The sequence below is a fragment of the Adiantum capillus-veneris genome, chromosome 5 (genome assembly GCF_014529385.1).
Source record: "Adiantum capillus-veneris isolate H3 chromosome 5, ASM1452938v2, whole genome shotgun sequence".
NCBI lineage: Eukaryota > Viridiplantae > Streptophyta > Polypodiopsida > Polypodiales > Pteridaceae > Adiantum > Adiantum capillus-veneris.
Genome location: NC_140935.1, coordinates 131,743,571 through 131,770,851, shown reverse-complemented (window position 1 = coordinate 131,770,851; position 27,281 = coordinate 131,743,571). Strand labels below are relative to the sequence as shown.

Here is a 27,281-nt window from a genome sequence, read left to right as displayed (position 1 = left end):
ATTTTAGCCCAGGGAAATGATATTAAACAATATTACCTTGTAACTGCCATGCAAGTCATTGGTTCTTCCTTACAATAAATGTCCCCACCAGAATAGTACAATGCGGAAGCGTAGATATGCCAGCAGCAGACATCCACGAGAGAGAGAATAGGGAAATTGACAAGCCAAGCTTGGGATTTCTCCCCTTAACTCTAACCAGTTGGCTACAAAGTGATACTCTTTCTTAAATAGACAAAAAGGCTAAACAGAACAGACTCACTTTAGCAGGCATCCTGTATTTGTTTGGTAGCAGAATCTGGCAATGTCTACTACTTGGAAGCTTCAAGACTGCTGCAATCATAACCAGGTTGTGTTCATAGCAACTGTCGGTGCCTTCATATTTGCGATTCTTGCTGTAAGTTGAGCCATTAAGCATTGTCTATTTCTTTCGTTGAGTATGTTCTTGACCTTCTGCGGTGTGGCATTTCTTTTTTTTTTTCCAGTTATGGAGTACACCAGTTTTGACTCCCTTCAAGCTGATAACAGTTTTCAGTATAATCTAGGATCATTGTTGCTGTATCATGTCTTCTTAAGGAGTGCAGGAAAAATCTTACCTTGGTATGATATTAAGGCTTAGTGCGTTAATGTTCAGTGTTCTGGAAAGAGGATTGATTTGGAATGATGCTAGTTGACTGCATGTGATTGAGACTTGAAGGGAATTTTGGCAGGTTGAGGGAATCAAGGTTGATGCAAATGAAGGTGGTGCAACAATCACTCGTAGCGGGCTGTCCTGGATAATTTTTCCTGCTGGATGTATTGGCTTTGACTTTGATGCACATCGTTTGTACAGTATTTGTTAGTCTGACCTCGCAAAAGTTTCATGCTTGTAATCTGCTCTATTGTCATATTTGGCAGACCTTGGATCATCATTTTGGGGGATGGTACTTGTTCGCGCTTCGACAGATCCTTTGTCAGCAAGAATTGCTGCAGCCTGCCTTGTTGCTGCTTTGATCGTTGTATTACATATTGCCAAAAATATATGTAATTTCTTTGCGTTTCTACATTTTTTTTTCTTGTTGTGTTGGCCTTGCCATTTAATAGCTGGATACCACCATCATAAGCTCATGACCATCTGCTCTTTCTCTGTTTCTGAATTTCTGCTTACGATGAGTATCAAAAACAGTGGTTTCTTCGCGGCCTTTGTATTGGTACTGCAGTAGACTCCTTCAAGCTCAATAGTTATTACATTGCCCTGGTTCAATTAGCATAAAAACAATGGGTGCAGTACATCATTTATGATATGTACTCGTGACACGTTCATTATTTATATGCAGGCTTCTTGATCTTTTTGGGTGCCATCTGGGCATTGCAGGAGACGACAAAAGTGCGAATATTGAGATATGCTTTTTTTCTGAGAAAAAGATCCTTCTATTAGTTACTGAAACTGCCCATAGGGCTACAACCACCTCTTCAAGAGAGGGCTACAACAACCATGGAGGGAGACTCTCCCAATGAAAAAACCAGCATATGTACAATGGGGCTAAATCAAGAAATCGGGGGAGGGAAAAGCCACACAGGTGGTTGGTAGTGCCATCGAAGTACACCCTGGACCATGGTGTAGAAAGGCCCAGGATGCCAGAGTCGAAGGAAAGCCTCTCTGCGCTTCCGCATGCGGTCGGAGCTGCCCTGTAGTCCCTGGAGCTGTCCTCTGAGAGTGTGGATGAGCTCTAGCGAAAAATCGCGAACAGTCTCTGCTGGTGGCACAGGGCGAGCCTCAAAGATGCGGAAGCAACGGGCCCGCCAGATGAACCAGAGTGTCAGGCCACTGATGAGCTCCCAACACTCCTCTCTCTCTCACTGCACCACTCCTGTGGAGTAAGCTCTGTAGCAAGCTGGAGTGTAGGTCGCCCCTCCTGCATCACTATCATCCTGCTGGTGGAAGATAGCTCAAACTGAAGTGCCGGGCCCGTGAGGGTGGACCAAGCCGCTGCTCCCCAAGTGTACTGACGAGCCGTGGAGAGAGCAGGCATCAGGCAAAGAACTCGTAGCCACACCTGCTTGGCCGAGAGGTAGTCCCAAAGACAGTGACGTTGACTCTCTGCAAGATGGTCACAAGCTGCACATGCGGCCGAGAGACCACTATGCACTAACCAGCTCCCAACTGCTCTAGCTGTGTGTGCGACCAGCCACTCAAGGTGACTCGCCTCGGCTACCTGGAGTCCCACAACCTCTCCCAGAAGGCTGCCAAGAACTCAGCTGTGAGACCCTCCTCCTGCCAATGAGGTGCTGTAGCGGGGCGGGCCTCCCTCTGTGCTGCAAGTATATGACGTCCCAGTCGAACAGTGTACTGAAAGAACGGGACACCTGGGTGGTCTGCAGAAGAGAAAGGGTCTCTCCAGAGCTACTCACCAGGATCCCATTGTACTCGTGCCAGTGGACAACACTCCCAAGCCCACAGCCTCCAGTGTCCTGTCTCAAGAGCTGTTGGTTCAGGATCTATGATACAAGTCCTCCCACAGATGTCCACTACTCGGATCCTCTGAAAACAACACTCTGCCACCTGCGGAGCCTCTACTGCAACTCGTTGTAGGCGTCCCGTATCCTGAAGCTCGAAGAAAAGAGTTGGAACAGTCTCTGAGCAGGCCCTGACTGAGATGAGAACCTCCAGTCGTGTGAAGGCTCCCATCCACCTGGGTGCTACTGGCTCGAGAGGCGTGAGCCACTCAGCTGGAACTGCCTCTGAGATGTCCTGGCACATGCTCTGCTCCTCTCTCATGCCCTGTAGAGCTGGAGACCCTGCACCTCCTCTTACAAGCCTGTAAACTCTAACTAGTCACCTAGAGAGCGTGCTGGACCCGCTGCCATGGGACCCCTGGAAACATGAGGCCGACTACGAACCAAGTGGCCTCTCTGAGTGCTAACCATGGGGTTCCAGATAAGGGGCTTCTGTAGGTGCTCCTCCGTGCAAGTAGGCTGTCTCTGCTCTAGGCGGCCTCGCCGCAAGAGCTCCCAAGATCGAAGCAAACTCACAGCGAAGCGGTCCTCCAATCTCCTGCTCAAACCAACTCTGCGCATCTTTGTGAAGATCCATCTGGTCGAAGGTTGCCAGGGGCCTCTGCCCTGAGGCACCCTAGCACAAAGCCGCTGTAGCAAGAACTCCTTCCAAGGCTCCTCACTTGGAAGGAGTCCTCTAACGATGAACTTCCCAAGAAGGGCTCTGCTCTACTGTGTTGGGTCAATGATCCCAAGCCCTCCCTGTGAACAAGGAAGAGTGATGACTTGCCAAGCCACTTTGGCTCGGGCTATCTGAGTGTCACGTCCTGACCAAAGGAAGTTCGTGATCAGCCTCTCTACGTGGTTGATACAAGAACTTGAGAAGATCCAGTAAGAAGTGATGTACCACATAGTCGCCAACAACACCTGGTTGGCCACTACTACTCTGCCAGCCAAAGAAAGTCGTGGTGAGCTCCAATGTAACAACTTCCTCTTGATAGTCAAGAGGAGGGGAGCGATCTGCTGCTGGGGAGACAAGTCCAAAGCAACCTGACAGCCCAAGTACCGAACTGCAGTCCCTGGGGAGATCCACCTAAAACCTTCTCCTGGCATCCAATCGGGCATAGGAGCACTACCAACCGAGAAAGCCATTGTCTTTCTCCAGTTGATCAGTGCGCCCGATGCACAACAGAAGGTCTCCAGAGCCTGCTCACACCTGTGAAGGTTGGCCCCTTGGCCATCTAAGTACAAGGCTTAGTCGTCGGCAAACTCATCGTCCAGCAGCTCATCTCCCGAATAGGGAGTGCTAAGCCCCGTGGACCAACCTGTTGCAACACCAAAAACCTGCTCATCGCCTCCGCATAGAACAGAAAGAGGAAGGGGGCAAGAGGACGGCCCTGTCTGACCCAACGTGAGCATGAACCGATCACCTCTACCTCCTGCCAAAAGCACCTGATTGTGAGCCTGTCTGTACAAAGCTGACACCCCTCTGATCCAAGCATCTGAGAAGCCCATCCTGCGTAAAGTGTCCTCTAGAAGTCTCAGTCAACTCTGTCGTATGCCTTCTCAAAATCGAGAAGAAGAATCACTAGGTCCTGACCACGGAGCCGTGCTAGGGCGGAAGCCTCCCAAAAAGTAAAGATGTTTTCAAGGATACTGCGTTCCTTAACAAAACCTGTCTGAGTCCCATGTATAAGGCTCTCTAGAAGTGGCTGAATCATCAAGCTCAGAGCCTTGGCAAGAATTTTGTAGGCTGAGTTGAGGATGGTGATGGGGCGCCACTGTCGAATCTCATCCAAGGAGCCACCCTCCTTGGGAATAAGGTAGATCAGGCCCTCACTCATGCTGTCAGGCATCACTCCTGTGTGCAAAATGTACTGAAAAGCACTACAGAGATATGGGCCGAGCAGGTCCCAGTACTCCATGTCAAAGTATCCTCCGGATTTGGAACCTGCATAGTAATCCACTGAGCCCTGCCTGACACAATAATCCCTCTGTCCACAATGGCCTGCTGCAAAGAGTCCGCAATAGTCATACATACCCCACCCTGGATGCCTCCAGGTCCAAAAGCAGCTGACCAAAAAGTATCATATCGTCCACGCAAGAGCTGACCACAACGTCTAATGCGGCTCTCACACAGATGGTGCTCCTGAAGCATAAGGAGATTAATCTCTCCTCCCACAAGGCAGCGCTAAAGCTCCTGGCGCAGTCGACCTCGCTGACGCTGAAACTGGGGCCTACCTAGTCCCTGCACGTTCCATGAGACGATCCTCATGGGGAGCGAGAGAGAACAGATGCTGCCGCCGCAGCAGCTAGACGGGCTATCTTCGAGGCTGGCTTGGATGGGGAGTAGTCCGCATCCGAACATCCTCTAGATAGGCGTGACTGAAACGAGTGCCAGGCCCAAGTCCAAGCAGTGCGAGCCATATGTAAAGCAACCTCCTTTGTCCAGGAGGCCTCATGAATGTATACATAGCATGGCAAGCACTATGTATCGGCAAAGAAGTAAACCACAATGTGTCTACATCTTGCTGTATCTGGAGGCGTCACCGCAAACTTGGCCAATGGCCACAAAGTCTGAAGCATATCTGTAACTCCTAGTTCTCCCATGTGGTGAGAGAACTCTAGGACCTGTGTGTGCAACCATCCCAACACTGAGTCGAGAGTCCACTCAGTCTGGTCCCTGCCGCAAAGGGGAAAGGAGAAGCCAACTGCTGAGTCCAAGGCCTTTGTCCCCCTAGCTACAAGGAACAGAACATGGATCCTGAAGCAAGTTGCCTCATGGTCTGCTGAGGGGTCGTCGAGAAAACGGGTAAAGTTGTAGTCGAAGGAAGTCCCATCGGCGCCGGATGTCAATGATCGTCAGACCACGAGGGATAGCTGCAAGGGGAGACGTCTGTACTTGCAGAGGAGGCCGCAAGAAAGGCTGTCCCTTTCTCGCCAAGCGACTCGTGGCAAAGGCGCTGCCAAGAGATCTCCTAGCAGCCGGAGAAGGCCCTGTCCCTTGGGTCGACTGTGGAACTGAAGCGGGAGGGGAGGGAGGAGCAGCAGGGGGGATCGGTGGAGAAGAGGGCCGGGGGGGGGAGCAGCAGAGGTAGAGGGGCGGGGGGAAGAGGCGGCGGGGGGGGACTCTAGGGGGGGAGGGGCTGTCGAAGGTGAAGCTGGGGTGGGGGCTAGAGCAGGGACCTCATCCTGCTCAAGAGGACCAAACCGGTTTCCCGTGGGAACCCACTGCTGCTGAGTAGGCGCCTGAGGATCACTCTGAGTGCTAGGCTGTTGCTGTGGCCCCTGTCGTCGTCGACCACGGGCCTGCTGCCATCCCTTCTCCGCTGGAGCCCCATGCTCAGAGGGTGGCTCTGCATGTGTGCGCTGTGCCTCTGTCTGTGTCTGTTGGCCAGCCCTTGCCGGCTGGGGCTGAGTCTGTGGTATAGGTCCAGGCCTCCTCCGTGGACAGGCCTTCGCTAGATGGCCCATCTGTCGACAAATGAAGCACTGGTTCAGGAGGCCCGAATACTCCACACTCTGTCTAAACCAACCTCCACTCACCTCAGGCAGAAGAATAACCTTTGGGAGCGTGTGAGTGTCTCTGACCAAAATGCGAACTGAGGGAATGCCAGCCGCCTTGGCAGCTATTGAGGCTGCCGTGCGAGGTGTCTCCAGGACAGTCCCAATGGCTGAGCCGATCCTGGACAAAAGTGGCAAGTACTCCCTCCGCAAACCGGAAAGCAGACGGAGATGGGGATGTCTGCCTCCTCTACTAGAACATCCGAAGCAGGGTCAAAACCATGTCTCCACTATCGAAAGTGGGCTCAAGCTACTCGGATGGTCAAAGGACTCATGGCGATGACCTTGGATGCCATCTCGGAGGTCTCAAACTCGATCTGATAGTAGCCTCGTCCAAGTATCTGTACGCGGGAGCAGCAGCGAGCGGTGTCAATGCACAAAATTGAATATTGAGATATGTTATTCTGTTCATGGGTGAAACATCTTATGTTCAGACTATTTGGGTGATGAACTTCAAAGTTTTGATATTACAACTTAAGGTACTATTTACTGTGCTTTTTGTTTGCAGGTGTTATGAACAGCATGTTCTCTGTTTATGGTAATCATTAGAACATAATTTGCTTCATCCAATAAACTTAAAAAATAATGCATTTGGTCAAAGCTCAAGAGACTTTAATGATTTGAAAACATTCTAATACTGGTTTATTGGTCTGGATTGCCATGAGAGTTATATTTTTGCAGATTATGACTGTTCTGGTATTAAAAGCACGAGTTTAAATTGTCAATTTGCAATTTATTTTGTGAAGGACCTTTTTTTTGCCATGGCATCCACTTGAGGGTTTATCATTTTGATGCTTGAGAACATAGACACAGAAGGGCCATTCTGGGATGGTTAAAGGACGCCATTTAGTTCTGGTTTGGCTGGTGGAATGTTTGAATTAGAATATCTTGTTCCAGAATCAGTTCTGACAACTTCTATATTGGAAGCTGTTTGAGAGAATGGGTGGGTGTGTATCTTCAAAGAAAGATACAATATGGTGGATATGTGTGTATGAGGTCCACCATGATGTAACTCTTTGGTCTCATAGGTCATCTCTCTCTCTCTCTCTCTCTCTCTCTCTCCTCCTACGGCGTTAAAATTCTCTTGTTCTTGTTCTCCCTCCCCCCCTCCCCCCTTCCAATGGGCACTCTCCCCCTTGAGCCATCACCTCCACGGAGGTCTCGAGTCACTATCTATCATCCCTAGCCACCTCCTCCGGATCCTCCAGAGATTTGCTTGTAGAGCTTCTAGCAGTGATGTTCTACCGAGCTATGCGTGAGGGCCTACTTGATACTTGGAGTTTGTCTACTATTGTACCTATCTTCAAGTCATGGCATCTTATGGAGCCTAGGAACTACGACACTATCATGATTGTACACACATTTGCACGGCTGTATGCATCCATCCTTGAGCAACAATTGAGTAGATGGGCAGAGAAAGAGGGTGCACGTGCTGTAGGACTAGCAGATTTGAAGAGGGGTTTCTCTACTCTTGATCACATTCTGACACTCTGAGCCATTTTTGAGGAGGGGAGATCACATAGTAGATGGCTCTATTGTAGCCTTGTGGATTTCGCAAAACTTTTGACACTGCCCAAAGCTAGCGTGGTGCATAGACTGTAAGAGATGGAGCTACTCACAGAGTTGATCTAGGGGATCATGGCTTTGATTTGGTATGCTCCACTATTGGGATGAAGCAAGGTTGCTTGCTATTCTTTACACTTGCATTGAAACGGATGGCGATATAGAGCACAGTTGGCAGGGACATCGATCCCACTATTGTTATGGGTTGATGATATTGTGTTGATTTCTAGCTCTCTAGAGGGGATGCAACGCCACTTAGATGCTTTACATACGTTTGCCCATGATAGTGGATTGTCTATTAATCGTGGCAAAACCAAGGTTATGGTGTTTAACACCACACCATAATATCTAACCAACCGAAATGATTTTCTCATATTAAATTGATCACTTAATGTGGGAGAATAAACGGGAACAAGGGTTAAGATATAGACATGTGCTTATAGATCTATCTAAACCCGAGGCCAATGGTAAAGGGGCCCAAATGAGAGATGGTCTCCAAGAGACTCGACTATTCCAGGGTGCATGGCCCCTTAGAATGGCAGGGTATTCGACATTCCAAGTGCCAGGGTCTGATAAGCCAGGGGCCAGGGGACTTGTGACCTTGGTCTCCCAGGAACTCAGAGCCTTTGAGTTGGGAATGTCGGACGTAAACTCCTTGTTTGTTCAACTCTTTCCTTTAAATATGAAGGATGGTTGGATTTATGGAAATGTTTATGTCCCACAGAGGCAATTAGTGGATGAGCGAGCTGACGTTTTAAGCACGTTAGCTTCGAAGCTTCGTAGGTTGGGCAGAAAGGGCCTTCCTCTCCTGATCGGAGGGGATTGGAATCTTAGACGGTGCCCGATGAAGAGATGGCTGGGGAGTGAAGACCTTGATTTTAAGATTGTCCAAACGAGAGGCTCTGGACTCTCGTATCACTCTTCCCGTGGTAAAGGGCGATCAGACATTGACTTCTTTTTGGCCAATGATCTGGCCCTTCAGTTCCTCGGCCATGCCAGTGTCCAGAGATCGATGGATGTGTCGGACCATTGGCCTGTTAAGGTGAAGTTGGTTTGTGATGCGGTGTGTGCGGAACCTCCCCCACCACCCCCCCCCTCCATTGATGCGACTAGAATTGAACCAGCGGCTCAACTCTTTTTGCACCACAACTTCTGGGATTCCCTACCAGAAGCAACGGAGGAAGGGGAAATCACGCAGGCGGCGGTGAACCGCCAGTCGAAGAGCTTTGAGGAGGCAGCTGAAAGAGTCTCTCGAGATGTTGGTGCGTTCTCCGTAAGGCCTCCCAAGAGGCCTAATAGAGGCTTTAGGCTAGACCCGAGAGCCCGGAGATCCATCAACCGAAGACGGGAAGCTTGGAAGTCTCTGCGGGATGCAGAGAGTGATTCCTCTAGTGAAGATAGGGCGTGGAGGAAGTTTGTTGAGTGCTGAAAAGAGGCGCGAGCTGAAACGAAGAGAAGCGAGAGAGAGGCTCTCAAACGATTCATGCTCAAGAGCGTCGAATTGGCAAGACGCAAGGAGTGGTATGCTTGGTGGAAGCATATGAAAGCCGTTCTAGGGGGGAGCAGAAAAGGAGGGCCCGCTCAACCCCTAAGAGACCAGAACGGCGAGCTGCAGGCAGACGAAGAGAAGATCCGAGACATTTGGAAGGATCATGCTTCTCGCGTCTTCGTCGATCCCTCCGGACACATCAAGGACCCAGAACACTGGCATAACCATGCTGTGCGACTTTGGCCTAGAATAGAGGGCATCAATGACTCTATTAGATGGACTGAAGTTCGAGAGGTATGTCGCAAGATCAAGCGACATAAAGCAGCTGGGATAGATGGCATTCCCCCTGAATTTTTCAAGATCCTTATGCAAGATAAGGGAACTAGATCGGATCGATTTAAACCAAATACAGACATGGGAAGAGCAGTCTTCAAACTGCTATGTACTTGGTTTGATTCAGGGAAGTTGCCGGAGGCATCATCTACCTCGGTAGTGGTGTATATCCCGAAGAAGGGTGATCTTTCTAATCCGGACAACTACAGAGGGATATCTCTTATTCCAATCTCTTTGAAGCTCTTGACCTCACTCGTGATCAATAGGATCTCAGTGAAACTTGAGGAAAGAAACTTCTTCTTGCGTGGTCAAGCCGGATTTCGGACTCAGGAGGAATGTGTGGCACAAGTGATTGCCTTGAAAGAGATTGTGCTCAGACGAAAGGTTGTTAAGAAACCGACGTTTGCGGCATATATTGACTTTGAAAAGGCGTACGATACAGTGCCACACGAGGCGCTCTTTTTAAAGATGGCAGCCATAGGGATTGGAGGTCGTTGCTTGAATTTCTTTCGAGCCTTGTACCAATCTTCCAAGGTCAGAGTGCGGGTGGGAGCGAAGTTGAGTGAGGAGGTCCAAATCGCCCGTGGCGTGCGTCAAGGGTGTCCCGCGTCGCCTACTCTCTTTAATATATTCATTAATGACATCTTGGATGAGAGTGCGACTGACCTTGGGGTGGCTATTCCAGGCCTACTCTTGAAGATCCAGGGCCTGCTTTTTGCAGATGATTTAGTTTTATTTGCGGAGTCTAAGGAGGAGTTGCAGGCTAGTTTAGATAGATTGCATAGTTGGGCGGAGAAGTGGGGGATGCAGTTCGGCATAAAGAAATGCCAGGCGACCTCCGCTGGACGGGGGCCTTTTTCTACCAGGCAAAAATCCTGGAGTACCTGGGCAAGATTCAGCATGGTCTGTGAGTTACAAGGGTATGTCCCTCTCTCTCAGCCTTGGTCCTTAAATGCATCACTGAATTCGTTTGGTGATTTCCCGACGTTACCCTCAGGTGGCTTGACTAACAAGGGAACATGGACTGACTAACATGGCATTAAAAGACTTTTTACTCCCCCGAGGGGGAAACTTGCTTCCATTCCCCGTTGACATGCCACGATACGGCATGGAGGCGCTTTTTCCCTTGTCGGCAAGTCCGCAAGGTAATTTGTCTTTGACTCGTTTGCGTGCACGCGAAGCAAAGGAAGTTCCTTGCTGGCTTGCCGGCTCTAGCCCAAAAAAGTAAAAAGTAAAAAAAGAGATGGTCTATCAAAGAGCAAGGCTAACCAATGGAGCATAAGACCTTAGGATTAGCTTCATTGAAGACCTTCAATAATGTGTGAAAGTGCTTTGACCTTCGTTATGTTAGGGTTGAGCTTGAGGCAGGAACCCGACCCAGCTCGATGTGCTGGTCTTGCTTGTCATGCTTAATGACTAAGGTGCTTGATGATTGAGATGCTTGAGGTGCTTGACATGCTTGAGATGCTAGGGATGTACTTGAGGTGAGAACCCAACCTAAGTTTAAAGTGCTTAACGGCCAAGCTTGTGGTGGGAACTGGTCCTATGCATGAGAGGCTTGAGGTGTCAAAAAGTCAAATCCAATCTCTACAAGAAGAGGGCGAGCCCTACACGAGGGGGGAATGAGAGAGAAAACCCACACAGTCGCACAAGGCCTACTTGGTACAAAGAAAGCACAAGGGACAATTGACAAGTTCCTCCTTATGGTGTGCTTGAAGCCTATTGGTTGGCCATCCAAGGGTCCAATGATAATTTAGGAGATTTAATTAATTGATTTTGCATTTATCAATTCCTCTCTCTCAAAGGAGAAAGGGGGACACTTGTCCCAAGGCTACCCTTGTTGCTTGTAATGCCTCTTGCTTGTGATTGGCTAGGCCTGGAGGGGTCCAATGAGCTTCAAGCATGAGCTACAAGGGAGGGTCGACCCAAGCAAGCTAGGGGGTTTCTTAGGGGGTATACCTACCCACACACACTCATACACACTCTCATTGTGTACTATACAAAGTGCAAGAGCTCTCTCTTCTTCTCCAAGCAAGTAGAGGTTGAGAGCCTACACCAACACTCTTGGCTATGGAGTGCAAATCCAACCAAGAGCCATGCTTCAATGCTTAAGCTTGTCACCTTCTCCTTCTTTATTACTATGCTAGCAAGAATAGTTATGATAAGTGAGGAACTAATTCTTTCTCCTATGAAATGTTTCTTCTTCCTCTTTCCTACCCTCATTCTCTGCTAGCTCTCTCCACCTTCGAAGGTGTTTGAGGTCTTGGAATTCAGACTTGGGATAGTTAAAGCTTTCTTGAAGTTTATGTTATGCTTGTGATGCATGAATCTTTCCATCTTCATTGCATCACTTAGTTCACAAGGAACACAAAGATTGTATTTTAACAAGTCTCTCTCTTAATGTGAGAAATCATAATACAATTGCCTATTGGAGGGGGGACCGGCTCCACATAAATCCGGTCCTCAACTGTTTTCATGTTCTCTAAATTCTCTCTGTTGCAAAAGTATTGGTTATGCCAAGTTAACTAATTGCTATGATTATCTTGCTATCTTCAATTATGTTCACCCGCTATGCTCACAAAGTCATTTGTCAAAAGTACTCTCATTAATTTTCGCTACTTTCAAGTTAAATAGGCCAATTCCATTACATTGGTATCAGAGCATTTGGTTTCTCTTTTCTTGCTTAAGCAGAGAGGTCTTTAAGTAGCTTATAAATGGTTGATGTTAATTATATTAGGGTAAGTGGAACTGGGATCTATTATCGGTTTCGTTCAACCCACTATGTGGGATATGGTGCACATCTCGAGAGCTTTGGACTTAATAATGGAGTCTTTTTACATTTGTCTACGGCTTTACCATTATTGAGCTATAAGAAGTCCGAAAGGAGCTAGCCCTCAGCAACTCTGCTATGTTAGATCTACTCCTCTACTCTCTATAATTAACCACTTCCAGCCGTGGGTGTAGATATTTAAGAGCTGATTTTTAAAGGCTAAGAGTAGTGGCAACTAAGGTTTTTAATTGCCAAAGCATACACTAAGTACATACATAAATTTTTTTAACATGGCTGCAATAATCAAGAGAGCAGAATGAATATTGATAGTTTTGATTTTGCACATGAAGATGCTTATGATGATGCTCCCATGTTTGTGAATTATCTTGTCACTAGGTTGCAGCAAGCTATGGGCAACCCTGCTTTGCAAGCCGAAGTTACTCAACAACTTCGTGCTTATGGAATTTCCCTTTCTCTCCAAGAGGAGAGAGAGCTTAGGAGGCCTCTTAAAGAGACCTCCAAAAAAAGACTTTTTCCCATTCGAGAGGAGGAATCCAAAGAGCAAGATAGCAATGAAACATTAAGTTCCTCTAAAGATGTGGCTCCACGAAGATGGCGGTCTAGACGATCACCCACTTCTCCTAAGAGAAAAAGATCAACACATAGCCCTTCTCCTCGTCACTCCGAAAGGGAAGAGAGGAAACAAAGGAAGAAAAGGGCTACGAAGAGGTCACCCTCTTCTCCTTCTTCTTCACCTTCCTCCTCTTCCGACGAAAGCTATGGCTATTCTCCTAGAGAATACAAGAGGGGAGGTCATCGCAAATCATTCCTGCATAGTGAAGGTCAAAAAAGCTAAAGAAGTTCAAGGAGGAAGGAAAGAGTATCTCTTTTCTCACTTATGATGGCACCTTTGGTGCTACCGACAAAGTGTTGGCCTTCATTCAACAATTCGATGCGGCCTTTGGAGACGAGGGCTTTACGGAGTCCTGCAAGCTACGCTATGTAGCTATGCACTTTCAAAAATCAGCTCGTGAATGGTGGGCTAGCCTTCATGGCAATGTCGAAGCCCCAAAGACATGGAAAACTTTACGAGTTTCCATCAATAAGCAATTCCTTGCAAGCGATGCAAAGGACAAAGTGCTTATCGAATGGCGTAGCTTGAAGCTTCTCTCTCATGAGTCTATCCAGAAGTATGTAGACAAGTTATGGGATTTACATCTCAAGGCTATTGTCTTTCGAAAGATAGACTTTGCCGAGCAAAGACAACAATTTTGTGCCGGATTACCTGAAGAGATGGTCGAATACATCAACTCTGAACGGCCTGGTACTATTAGCGAAGTAATCCATCATACAGTTGTTGCTTCACGCATTAATTTCCATCAAGGTGCTATACGGAATGTCAAGCCCATGGAAAACAAAGACAAAAATGATGCAAAGGGGAAAACCAATGTTCAAATCTTCCCAAGGCACTTCCAACAACAACAACAACAATCGGTCCAAGGAGAAGGGTTTTTATAAAGGTAAAAACAAACTCTCTCTAGAAGAGCTTGAAGCTTTTCGCAATGACTATAAGTGTTTCAAATGTGAGAGCAAGGACATGGCTATCGTTCTTGCCCCAAAAAGAATGCTTGCAATGAGACTCCTAGGGCTTCCACCATCGAAGCTCCAAAAGAGGATGTTCATTGCAAAGGATCATCACTTTTCTATGCTTGGTAAAATGTAAGAGAGTATGATGCCTTCATCTTGTTTGACCTTGGCTCTACTCACAACTTCATATCAACGGAGTTGACCATCAAGTTGGACATTCGAGCTTTCAAGATGCAAGATATGGTAACGGCTGACGCAGCTTTCAAGGGACAGCAAGCCTTTGTTACTCCCTTGATTGGGAAGTTGAGGCTTCATGTCCAAAGCTATGTCGACAAAGAAGACTTCTTCGTCTTTTCTTTCCAACATGAGGATGCTATTCTAAGGGCGCCATGGTTTGATCACATGACTGTCAATATGAAGTTTCCTGAAAGGAGAATCTACTTCACCTACAGGGGAAAGAACATGCACACTATTCCACTTGTAAATCCTCTTGCTTTTGATAAGTCAACGAAGAGCTCAGTTTCTGCGTACATGATTTTTGTCAAAGAGTCTTTAAAAGATCCTAATGTTTCATCAAATGTAAGTATTAGGGATTAAGAAGAGTTAGACTTGTTTAATTTTCTAAAAGGATTCCAAAATGTGTTCATTGATGATCTCCCTATGGACTTACCTCCAAAATGAGGGGATGTTGACCATCGCATTGAGCTCCTTCCAGAAAGCTCACCGCCTAACAAGCCTCCCTATCGAATCTCACAAGCTCAACAAGAGGAGATCATGAGGCAAGTACATGAATTGGTAGAAAAAGGGATGGTGAGACCTAGTTCCTCTCCTTTTTGTTCTCGAGTCCTTTTAGTGCAAAAGAAAGATGGTACATACCGTATGTGTGGACTATCGAGCACTAAACCATATCACTATCAAAAATAGATTTTCCGTGCCTCGGGTAGAAGGTCTGTTTGATAAGCTACAAGGTTCTACCTACTTCAGTAGGATTGATCTTAAAAGTGGCTATCATTAAATAAGGATAGTGGATAAAGATATCCTAAAGACCGCGTTTCGTCCAACATTTGGTCTTTATAAATATCTAGTCATGCCTTTTGGCTTGGCTAATGCACCAACTACGTTTAATCGTCTGATGGAGAAAATTTTTAGACCTTATCGCAAATTCATTGGAGTGTTCTTTGATGATATCATCATCTACTCCAAGTCTTTGGAGGAACATAAGCAACATCTCTAAGTGATTTTTCAAGCATTGATGGAGAATAAGTTTTTTCTTAACCAAAAGAAAAGTGAATTTTTCCTTCAAGAGATTCAATACTTAGGTCATATTATCTCTCAAGATGGTATCCATATGGATCCATCGAAGTTAGAGGTAATAAAAGCATGGCCTAACCCAAGGAATTTACATGAGCTAAGAAGCTTTATTGGTATGTGCGCATGCTATAGACGCTTCATAGTAAAATTCTCCCTAAGTAGCCGGACCACTACATGACTTAACTAAGAAGAATGTTAAGTATGTATGGACTGCTAAGGAGCAAAATTCTTTTAACAAGTTCAAGGAGAAGCTTACCTCTCAACTAGTCCTCATGCTCCCCGACCTCTCAAACCCATTTGAGGTCCAATGTGATGCTTGTGGTGATTGCCTTGGAGCAATTTTGCTTCAAGAAGGGCATGCCATAGCATATGAGAGTCAAAGGCTCAATATGGATGAACGAGTTTTGGGCATTTATGAGAAAGAGCCTATAGCTGTTCTACATGCCTTAGACACATGGAAGCATTACCTATTGGGGACTCCATTTATCCTACGAACCGACCACCAAAGTCTCAAGTATTTCATGACACAAACCAAGATTTTCAACAAACAAATGAGATGGGCCAATATTTTCTTTCTTAATTTAATCTCCATATTGCTCACATTACTGGTAAGCACAATCAAGTGACTGATACACTTTCACAACCACCAAAAGTTAATGCGGTGTCTATAGCTACTCACAATGATCTATCTTCCTTGATAGATGAGTATGTTACTGACCCTGACTTTAGAGACATAATGTCAGTCCTTGCTTTGGGGAAGAACGAGGAACCATTCACCTTGCAGGATGGTTATCTTCTCCACAGCAATAGGCTATGTGTTACACATTTCCTTTGTGAGAAAGTTATGTATGAATCCTATGCTCCTCCATAAGTGGGGCATAGAGGTATTCAACCTACTCTTCGAGGAGTAGAGACGTATTTCTATTGGCCTATCATGAAAGTGGACATACAAGAGTATGTTTCAAAATACGTAGTATGTCAAAAGACCAAATATGATAAAGGGAAGCAACTTGGATTACTCAAGCCATTGCCTATCTTAAATTCACCATGGGAGATTATATCCATGGATTTCATCTTTGGATTACCCAAGTCTATCCATGGGAATACGGGAATATTGACAATAGTCGAGAGATTTAGCAAGCAAGCACATTTTATTCTTGTCAAAAAGACTATTAAGGCATATCAAATGTCAACTCTCTTTATATCATAGATTTTCAAACACCATGGATTACCCACATCTATTGTGTCAAATAGAGATCCTAGAATGACGAGTAATTTTTGGAAAGGTCTCTTTGAAAATTTAGGAACAAGATTGAATCTCTTCAGCTTATCACCCACAAACGGATGGCCAAAGTGAGATAGCCAATCTTAAGATACTCGATCTACTAAAGATTTATGTTACAAAAGTAGATCAACGCTCACAATGGGAAAAGTACTTACCACTTGTAGAGTATGCTTACAATAATATTGTACATACTTCTACGGGAAAGGCACCTTTTGAGATCATTGAGGGAAGATCTAAAAGTCCCTTGCTACTGAAAGTATATAGGAAGATCTTCGTCGCATAAGTATAGTTGTGACCTACAAGAATCTTTTCAAAAGATTAAGGAGGCTATATCCATCTCTCAACAAAGGCAAAAAGTTGTTGTTGACAAGCATAGAAGGGCTTTAACGTTCAAAGAAAATGATTGCGTCTTACTTAAGTTTCCTAGGGCTCGATTACGGCAAACGACAGGCAAAAATCCTACGGGCCATCAAAAGTATTATCCTAAGCTAGCAAAAAGATACTATGGTCCTTTCCAAATCTTGAAGCTCATCAATGAGACGGCTTACCAACTCAAATTGCCCAACCATTGGCTCATACACAATGCTTTTCATGTGAGCCTACTCAAGCCCTACAAAGGAGAGCCACCAAGTGAACCAATTATTGAAGACCCTTCCGAAGTTAAAGACCAAGAAGAGGTGTTACAACCTGAAGCTATCCTTCGGGATGAAGACAAGGTACTACGACACGGTAAGATGATCCGACGGTATCTTATTAAAAAATTATCCTTTTGAAGATGCTAGATGGATGCAAGGAAGAATACAGCTTAAGGATAGTATGAACCTTGTCAATGCTTACAATGCTACATTAGAGTAAGCAAATGTACCAATTTCTTTTAAATGACCCATGTTTTTGTCTTGTAAGACTAGTTTTCTTTTAAATTGTGCACAAATTTAACTAGTATGCATGCTTAAAATCATGTTTGTAATGACGACGTCTCTCAAACACCAAGTAAAATTGATCACTCTACTTTGGGAGAATAAAATGAACTAAAGAGTAGACATGCTTGCGACAGCTATGTCTCCCAAGCGCCAAATGGATTAATCATCCATCTTGGAAAGATGTCGTAGGGTAAAAAAGCATCCTCTATCCACTAAGTAAAATGGACTAATGACTAAGGCTTTATCTCTTCTACCTCATAGTCAAGGACGACTATGATTTCAAGAGATAGGTAATGCCATAAAATCTAATATCTAACCAACCCAAATGATTTTCTCATATTAAACCGATCACTTGATGTGGGAGAATAAACGGGAACAAGGGTTAAGATATAGACATGTGCTTATAGATCTATCTCAACATGGGGCCAATGATAAAGGGGCCCAAATGAGAGATGGTCTATCAAAGAGTAAGGCTAACCAATGGAGCATAATACCTTAGGGTTAGCTTCATTGAAGACCTCCAATAATGTGTGTGAAAGTCCTTTGACCTTAAGTAAGCTAGGACTAAGCTTGAGGCGGGAACTCGACCCAAGTCGAGGTGCTTGTCTTGCTTGTCACGCTTGATGACTAATGTGCTTGAGGTGCTTGAGATGCTTGAGGTGCTTGATGAGATTGAGATGCTCGAGGTGCTTGAGGTGCTTGATGAGATTGAGATGCTCGAGGTGCTTGACATGCTTGAGATGCTAGGGTTGTACTTGAGGTGAGAACCCAACCCAAGCTTAAAGTGCTTAAGGGCCAAGCTTGTGGTGGGAACTGGGCCTATGCATGAGGGGCTTGAGGTGTCAAAAAGGCAAATCCAATCCCTAGAAGGATGGGGCAAGCCCTACAAGAGGGGGATGAGAGAGAACACCTACATACTCACACAAAGCCTACTTGGTACAAAGAAAGCATAAGGGACACTTGGCAAGTTCCTCCTCATGTTGCCCTCCTAGTGTGCTTGAAGCCTATTCCAAGGGGTCCAATGATAATTTAAGAGATTTAATTAATTGATTTTGAATTTATCAAGTCCTCTCTCTCAAAGGAGAAAGAGGGACACTTTTCCCAAGGGTATCCTTGTTGCTAGTAATGCATCCTGCTTGTGATTGGCTAGGCATGGAGGGGTCCAATGAGCTTCAAGCATGAGCTACAAGGGGGGGGGGTCGACCCAAGCAAGCTAGGGGTTTGGTTAGGGGGTATACTCACCCACACACATTCACACACTCTCATTGTATACTATGCAAAGCGCAAGAGCTCCCTCTCCTTCTCCAAGCAAGTAGAGGTTGAGAGCCTACACCAACACTCTTGGCTATGGAGTGCAAATCCAACCAAGAGCCATGCTTCAATGCTTAAGCTTTTCACCTTCTCCTTCTTCATTACTATGCTATTATGTATACTAGCAAGAATAGTTATGATAAGTGAGGAACTAATTCTTTCTCCTATGAAATGTTTCTTCTTCCTCTTCCCTACTGTCATTCGCTGCTAGCTCTCTCCACCTTCGAAAGTGTTTGAGATCTTTCGACTGAGGCTTGGGATAGTTAAAGCTTTTTTCAATTTTATGTTATGCTTGTGATGCATGAAGCTTTCCATCTTCATTGCATCACCTAGGTCACAAGGAACACAAAGATTGTATTGTAACAAGTCTCTCTCTTAATATGAGAAATCATAATATAAATGCCGATTGGAGGGGGGGCCGGCTCAACATAAATCCGGTCCTCAACTGTTGTCATGTTCTCTAAATTATCTCTCTTGAAAAAGTATAATTCATGCCAAGGTAACTAATTGCTATGATTATGTTGCTATCTGGTTTCATGTTCTCTAAATTCTCTCTCTTGCAAAAGTATTGTTCATGCCAAGTTAACTAATTGCTATGATTATGTTGCTATCTTCAATTATGTTCACCCGCTATTCTCACAAAGTCATTTCTCAAAATTACTCTCATAAATTCCCGCTACTCTCAAGTTAAATAGGCCAATTCCATTATAGGTCAGCACATTTACATACGGTCAGGAGATAGTGGAGTATACAGATGCATACACCTATCTTGGGGTAGCCTTCAATGGACCGGTGTTTTCATTGAGGAGAGAAACAGAGACTAGAATGACCAAATCTTATGCAACCTTGAGAGGACCGGAGAGGATGTGTTCGCAGGTTCAGTTTCGGGAACCTCGAACAAAGGGCAGATCTGGTAGCATCGATGTATGGAGAGGCCTTTAGTCTCGATGATTTTTCCCATGATTCGGGCAAAGGCTTTAGTGCCAGATGAGATTATTCAAGCTGAGCTAGATGACCCTCCCCTCGTCTCGTCGAGGCACTTACTAGATCAGTCTCCTTATTGCACAGTTTATGGGATCTCCCTTGAGACAGATATGCTCAGCTAGCCTTGCAAGGTGATACATCGTGTTGTTATGGGTAGATGACATCATGGTTTCAATTACGTGTTTTCAGCATGGACGATTGCCTCCATTCTTGTACTCCCTAGACGCACCTCCCTATCTCTCACACGGGCAAAGATCACTCATATGTCGGATTCGGTTCAGCTAGATACCAGGAGGATATCGATACAACTGATACATGAGTTGGGCATGAAGATAGATTTGTAGAGAGCATCTTCTCCATCTCATGGAGGACGGATTTGTGACTAGGCCCGATACATGGATACACACTTATCTCATGGGATACCATGTGCTATTGGCCATATACGCACACCCTTGCATCAGCTTCAAATTGAGACTGACAGATTTCGAGGAGTAGCAACAGAGGCCAGAATATGTCGCGTATGCCATATAGAACCAGAGACAAAGCTGCACTACATATGTCATTTCCCGGTGTACTATGAGATATGCGATCGCTTTCATTGCCTATACGGAGAGGGTTTTGGATCACTTTCTAGAGTCATGAGACAGGAGGACCAGAGATGTCTTGGACTATTTTTATTCGAGCTGTGTAGGTATAGAGAGCTTGCTAAGGACACCAAGGGAGAGCTAGTCTCATAGGCGGATCACAGATTTCTTCACACTAACCATTGGGTAGCCAGAGGAACATTTATCACAACAGAGTTCAGATCTCACCCACACCAGAGGTACGTTGATTGATCGAGCGATCGAGCTAGCGAGATCCCAAGTGCCCATGACCTCGAGGGGCTTCACAACATCGACGAAGGTTGCAACAGAAGATCCGGATCACTCTAGCTTGACATGCGAGACGCCTAGTCAAAGTCTTGACCATGGAGGATATTGATGAGATTTTCTAGTGACCGATGAGGGATCTCTCTAATTTTGATCCACTTACCTTTGTTGATTTGTATCACTCATTTTACAACTCTCATCCCCCCTACACAGCCCCAATTAGTTTAGTTGCGTAGCTCACAGTAAAACTCTTTTTTGTACTTAGACATTCTATCAGATTCAACACTTGTAACTTTTTGGTCTCATAGGTCACTTCGGTCGTTTGAAGAAGTTAATATCATTTTATTTCATCTCTCTCTCTCTCTCTCTCTCTCTCTCTCTCTCTCTCTCTCTCTCTCTCTCTCGCTCGTCGGCTAGATCTTTAAGGTCTCTTGGGATAGTTTCCTACGACGTTAAAACTCTTCTTCTTCTTCTTCTCTCTCTCTCTCTCTCACACACACACACACACACACACACACACACACACACACACACACACACACACACACACACACACACACACACACACACACACACACACACACACACACACACACACACACACACACACAAGAAGGGGGTGCCACGTAATTAAAATTACAGGCCCAAAGGCATTACATGAGCCCATAGGCACACAAAATATAACAGATCATATTTTTGTGCTTGTTTGAAAGTTGGTTTGGACTGATAATTTGTGCATATAAAGTTGAAGGTTTTTTTTTTTTGTTTATTGTATCTCTTGTCAATGAAGGATATGAATTTTGTTTTCCTTGTTTTCTTAATGCAGACATCTATGATGATCTCATTTCACGGAGAGTACATTCTAGTGACACTGAGAAGTTTGCAGAGATCTGCCCCTGTCCATGCAACGGACTAATGTGGGGCATATTGTGGTAGGTTGACTAGAAATTTTTTGAATGCATTTTTGAAAATGGGAACTGGTTTGTCTCTTTATTGATTTGTATTTTCTTCTATTTTGCTTCTTTACTTCCAACTAAATCCAAGTAAGGAATGTATTATTTATGCAAGAAAAAGTGATTAAATATTTTGTCTGTTATGAGGGGTTGTATGTTAATAATATGAATATACTTTTGAAGTGATTTATTGCAAAATGTTCCTGCCCAAAAAGAAGTGTGGTAATGATTTTTTGTTATGGTCTTGCCGAGGCCATTCAGCATTCATGTAATTATGGAGAATTCGATCTTCATCAAAGCTTCCATAGTCTACACACGAAAACAAGCTTACTCGCACTCACGAGTGGATTTCGAATAATCAGTCACATCCTTACTGAAATGTCAAAATAGTTTTTGGTGATGCCATTTGGGCTTATCAATGTTCTTGCAACGTACAATAGGATGATGGACCGGATTTTTAGAGAGCACAAGCAGTATGTTTGCACATTCTTTGATGATACAATGTTTTCTCCAAGTCCGAAGCAGACCATCAAGAGCATCTAGCATGGGTTTTAAGAGCCACAATGTCATCAATGGAAAGAGAAACGAATTCTTTATGAGGGAGATGCACCTGTTTGGGCATGTGTCCCTTGAGGTGTGTCGCCAAGGCTGTGAACGTGGTCTTCGAAAGATTGAAGTCAGCCCTTGAGACTAATCAAGGTACATGTGTGGTATTATACATCCCAAAATAGGAAGGGTTGACCTCTATGTGTGTGTGTGTGTGTGTGTGTGTGTGTGTGTGTGTGTGAGAGAGAGAGAGAGAGAGAGAGAGAGAGAGAGAGAGAGAGAGAGAGAGAGAGAGAGAGAGAGATGTGGCTATTGGTAGTCTGGAGAAGATCCTAAAAAGGTTTGGATAGCTACCCATTTGACGGGAGAGAAAGAGTCCTAATTAGATATCTTACTGATCCACATTGGATATATCTATCCATCATATTCAAGGCGACATTGATCTTTGTTGGAGTATTCCATTCCTTTTCGCATATTTCGCATAAAACATGCCATTAGGTCTCCCCAATCTCAGGAAAAGAAAAAGTCTTTCAAAGCATAGTAAGTGCGTAAGTGAAGGGTGAGTTTAGGGATTGAAAAGACATATGGAGGTGGAAAGTCAAAAGACATATGAAAGTGGAAAGTCAAAAGACATTTTGTGTCCATAGAAAGAGACGGTCAACTTCACAATGATATATTTTTGTTTCTCTTTTCGTTTATTTTCTCTTCTCTCTCTCTCTCTCTCTCTCTCTCTCTCTCTCTCTCTTTTGCAATGTTGTAACCGTCCTTTCCAATTGTTACTGTTGCAATTAGGAATACCTTTAGAGGAGAAGGGAGAAAAGCATAAAAGTTTTTGTGCACCTTTTAATTTTTTAAATCGGTCCCTTTATTTAAGTGGCTCAAGAGTTCTTTTCAACTTTTTGTTTTCAAATAGCATTTTCCGTTTGCAAATGCGTCTCTTTATTTAAGGGCCTTAGGACTTCCTTTTATCCTTTATGTTTTAAAATGCCAATGTGAGGCTTCACCTGTTGTTTTCTATAGCTATTTCCACTCTTAAACATAATAAGTTTTGTGTCGTAGGGGGCTGATCTCTTTCGCTTTGCTATGCACCTCTGTTTATTTTGAACTAGTGATCTTGGCATCATAATGCAACCCCTTCTTGAAGGACACGTCTTTTGTAGAAGAATTAAGTGAAGATAGCATAATCGTGTTTGTGCAACCACAAATGTAAAATATTCTTTAGAAAAATTATGGTTTCTTTTGCTCGACTCAACTAGTGCGTTCATGGCACCACACTGCACCTAGATAATGATGTCAATGTCTATTGATTGAGCTCATGATTGCCTTTCAAAAGGTACATAGATATAGAAGGGCAATAAATCTTGGATGATAGCAAAATATGTAGGACAAGTGGTGGGTGCGTTCATTCAAAATGGCGGCAAAAGCTTCCTACAACTACTCAATAGATACTTCAAATGGGAAAACCAGCTTCCCACAATGTTTTAATGGGGTTGATAACACAAGTCTCCACTATTTTGTATAATTGGATTGTACATTGTAATGTGATCAATTCATTCATGATTTTCAGAGTGCTTTGGATCAAGGCACTCTGATTTGGAGGTATTTCAACTTTTCTATCTTCATGAATGGGGTTCATTTTTTGTGGAAGGGAGATAGGGATGGTTAATTTCATCAGGACCTATATGCATTTGATATGTCCAAGTGTGATGCCATTTTTCTAATCTTTTAGTGTGGAGAGAGAGAGAGAGAGAGAGAGAGAGAGAGAGAGAGAGAGAGAGAGTGAGAGAGTGCTCAATTGAGTGAGGGAAGGCTTCCAACTCTTGGACAGGTGACCACATGTGGTTCTTTGTCAACTTTGAGGTCTCTTGGAAACTTCTTCTTCTTTAGATTTTAAAGGTAGGGGCATCCATTATGCCTGAGACATAACCACTCCACAAATTTTTTAGAAGTAGATAAAAAAGAATTGGGGATTGATGCACATATAGGGGCAAGTAGTTCCCATGCTTGTACTTTCGGTGATCGTAGTCCAAGGAGTTAACACACATCCAATTTGGAGATTTAGAATATGTAGTAACATTTTAAGAGGGATGCACTTACAACGGCCACACATTTTAATTTCACGATCTAAGGAAGAAGGGCCATTGCATACGCCAGAAGCATCGTGTACAAATCTCTTAAAATAAAGAAGAAATGGAGAGGAAAGGAGCTTCATGCTTTCTTCTAAGGAGCAAAGAAAAAGGCAAGCGTAGACAACGGTAAAGTTGGAACCCATTGCCGTACCCTTGACTTGGTGACATCACTCCCCATTGAAAGAAAGGTAGTGATGGTTAATGATAAGAGAAACTAGAAATAGAATAAAGTGAACCTTAGGAGATGGAAAGAGGTCTTGGATGGAGTTTTTGAGAGCCATTAGAACTTCTTGTATGGGGATGCTTGGATAAAGAGATTCTACATCGAAAGTAGAAAGGCTAATATGAGGGGGAAAGGGGGTGGTGGTGAGATCCAAGATAAGGGAGTGGGAGTCTTTGAGGTTTTGGGGTTTGGATAAGAGTACGGGGTAGAGTTGTGCATGGAGTCATTTAGAAGCATTTTCTACCACGTATCCTTTGTAAGAGAAAATGGGACGGCCAACAAGGGAGGGTTTATGGATCTTAGGTAGGAGGAAAAAAGGGCATGGTTTGGGTTTTTTAAGAGATGAAAAGAGGATAAAGACTCGTTCTTTGTTGGGGAGAAGTGGATAATTTGAGACAATGGAGTCGAGGAGGGAAGAAACAAAAGATAAGGGAGGGGAAGAGATTCTTGAGTAAGGAAGGTGATCCGAGAGGTGGCGAAGTGCTTCTTTGTTATACCAAACTTTGGAGAGGATTACCAGTCCCATATTCTTATCGGCTGGCTTGATAAGAATATTGCGATCATTTTTCAAGGAGGATATGGTTTTCTTCAAGAAATGTTTTGAGTAAAGGGGGGGGGGGAGAGAGAGAAAGGGTTTAAGGAAAGTGAAGATGTGCTCAAAGGCGAGGTTAAGGGTAGAGGAAGGAGAGCGAGGATTCCAAGAGGGATTATGGATAGAAAAAGAGAAAGGAGAGGTAAGGCAAACATTTTTAAAGAAAAGTTTAAGTTGAAGGGTTCTTTCTAAGTTAGAGTAAGTTTCAAGGATTGAGACCAAAGAGGGTGGAGGAGAGGGAGGAATATAGTTGAGCCCAAGACCTAGAAGTTTGTATTCGGCGTAGGAGGGGGAACGATTAGAGAGATTGTGAGAAGATAGATTGGTAACTTTGTGCTCAAGAGAGAAAGTAGATAGATTTTTAAAGATCAAAATTTTAGAGAGGTGTGAGGGTTTGTGAGAGGAAGCCAATACTTACAATGATTTTTACCAAAAAAGGGGGGTTGGAGGAGGAGAGGAAAAGTACAAGTAGAAGGGGTCCAAATGTGTTGAAAAAGAGGAGGTTGAGAGAAGAGCAAGTGGACCCAAGTTGTAGGGTCCTCAATCCCTAATTCAACCTCCTCCATTGCAAGTTTTTTGAGGTCTTTGACAAGCTAAACTTAAAGTGAGGTGGTTTAGGTTGAGACAATCGGGAGGTGTTAGGCAAAGGAGAGTTGAGAGGGTAGTTGGGGGTTTGGAGAAGAGATGGTAGGCGGGAAGGGTTTGTACAGGGTGGAGAGGGGTTCTTTGGAGTGCTAAGGATGGGATAAATAAAAGAGGGAGAGTTTGCACGAGGATAGGACAAAGCGGGGGTGGATTTGGGTTTCTTAAAGGTTTGCTGGGTGAATTATTCATGAGAGGTTTTGGCCAAGGGAGGGGTTTTCTTGGAAGGTAGCCTAGTGTTATCCATCATAGAGGAAGGAGGGAGTTTATGGTGGGTAGCATGGAGGGGAGGATTCAGGTAAGAATGCTTCTTTGGGGGTGGTGGTGAAAGAAGCCTTTTCATTTGGGTTGTGACTTTGTGGTGTATCAATTCTCCCACCGTTTCTTCCTTTGGTAGAGATTCTACACTTCTAGGAGCGAAGCTTGGGATCTCCTTCTAGCGTTGTGAGCCACCTTGCTCAATGAAGAGAACAAATGCGTTTGTAAAATATCATTTTGCAAGAGAGAATCAAACTCATTGAGCGAGGCTTCTTTCCACACACGTAGTTGGCTTGCCCAAGCCAATGGTTGTACTCTTGGAAAAGAGATGGATGCAAGCTTTTTTATGAGCTCCAAAAGCCTTTCTTCCACGATGTTGTGGTATTCATCAAAGCTCTTTTGAAGGTTCTTTACAAGTAGGGTTTGGGCTTGGATGTAGACTTTGGTGCAATCTAGTTGAAATTGGATATTGAGGGTTTCTATCTTGGCGTTAAAGAGTGCTTGTGCTTGAGATTTCTCCAAGGTAAGATGCGGGGGCTTCATGCAAAGACTATGAGGTGCTTTTTGGTTGGAGTGAAGGTTTTGTAGGTGGGAGAGGTGAGACTTGGCTTTATTGAGTTTAAAATTGAGGGCTTTAAACTCCTCCATAGATAGGAAAACAATTTTATTAAATTTCAAAGGTTTGTCAATGGCGGGCAAAATGGGAAGAGACATTGTAGGAGGAGAAGGGGTCAAGTTTGAAGAGCTAGCGGGCAGAGAGCCGAAGGAAAAGGGGAAGGTAAGGGGGGGATTGGTGAGGGTGTCCTTATGTAGGGTGTTGGAGAAGATGCCGCTGGTGTTGGAGAAAGAGGAGCTAGCTATGCTGGGGTGAGGAGAAAAAGAGGGGTGTTACCCATTCCAAGGTTTTTTGTAAAAGGAATGGAGAGTTGATCGAGATCTTTGATCGGCAAGTTAGCGGTAAGCCCCAAGATTTCTTCCGGGCTAAAGAAAACCTTCTTCGAGGACAAAGTGGAGGGGGAAGAGGAAAAAATTGCATCGCGGTGGTTAGGTTTGAAAGAGGTGGGTCGATGAGGCTAGCCACCGAGACAAAGCCGGGAAAGGGGCTAATGCCGATGGGAGGGGTATTGAGGGTTAGGGTAAGCACAAGAGTTGGGGGGGCGGATGAAAAAATATGGTGGTTTGGAGAGTTTTCTCCAAAGATGGTGGAGGGGGGATTCATGGTCGAGGATCAGCCAAACCGGAAGCGCCTTCTACACGATTGAAAATGAACAATCAATATTGTAAAAGTTTTAAGAGAGATTACATTTAGCTTAGGGTGAATCCAATGTTGCATCTCACAAAAACTCTTTTTGCTTAGCTAAAACTATAGGTAAACCCTACGTTTTTAAAACATCCTCTAGCAAATTTAAATGGTCTATGTGAACTTGGAATGTTCTCTCTCTCTCTCTCTCTCTCTCTCTCTCTCTGTGTGTGTGTGTGT

The 27,281-nt window shown here is 44.6% G+C and overlaps 1 protein-coding gene and 1 pseudogene across 9 annotated transcripts in view; both read left to right on the top strand.

The window, feature by feature from the left end:
* The window catches only part of LOC147458126 (uncharacterized), a 32,248-nt gene extending 31,913 nt beyond the window's left edge, over positions 1-335 (top strand). For 7 of the 9 annotated variants that reach the window (XM_086512871.1, XM_086512866.1, XM_086512872.1 and 4 more), the window contains one exon: positions 293-323. Coding sequence is in view for 1 of the 9 variants with exons in the window: in XM_086512873.1 (XP_086368999.1) it covers position 293 (1 nt within the window). In the remaining 8 variants the exon portion in view is untranslated. Of the gene's footprint in view, positions 1-292 lie in introns of all 9 variants that reach the window. The other 2 variants (XR_015188199.1, XM_086512873.1) reach the window with 2 other exon arrangements.
* LOC147458125 (uncharacterized) lies at positions 295-23,083 on the top strand (annotated as a pseudogene).
* The last annotated feature ends 4,198 nt before the right edge of the window (positions 23,084-27,281 follow it).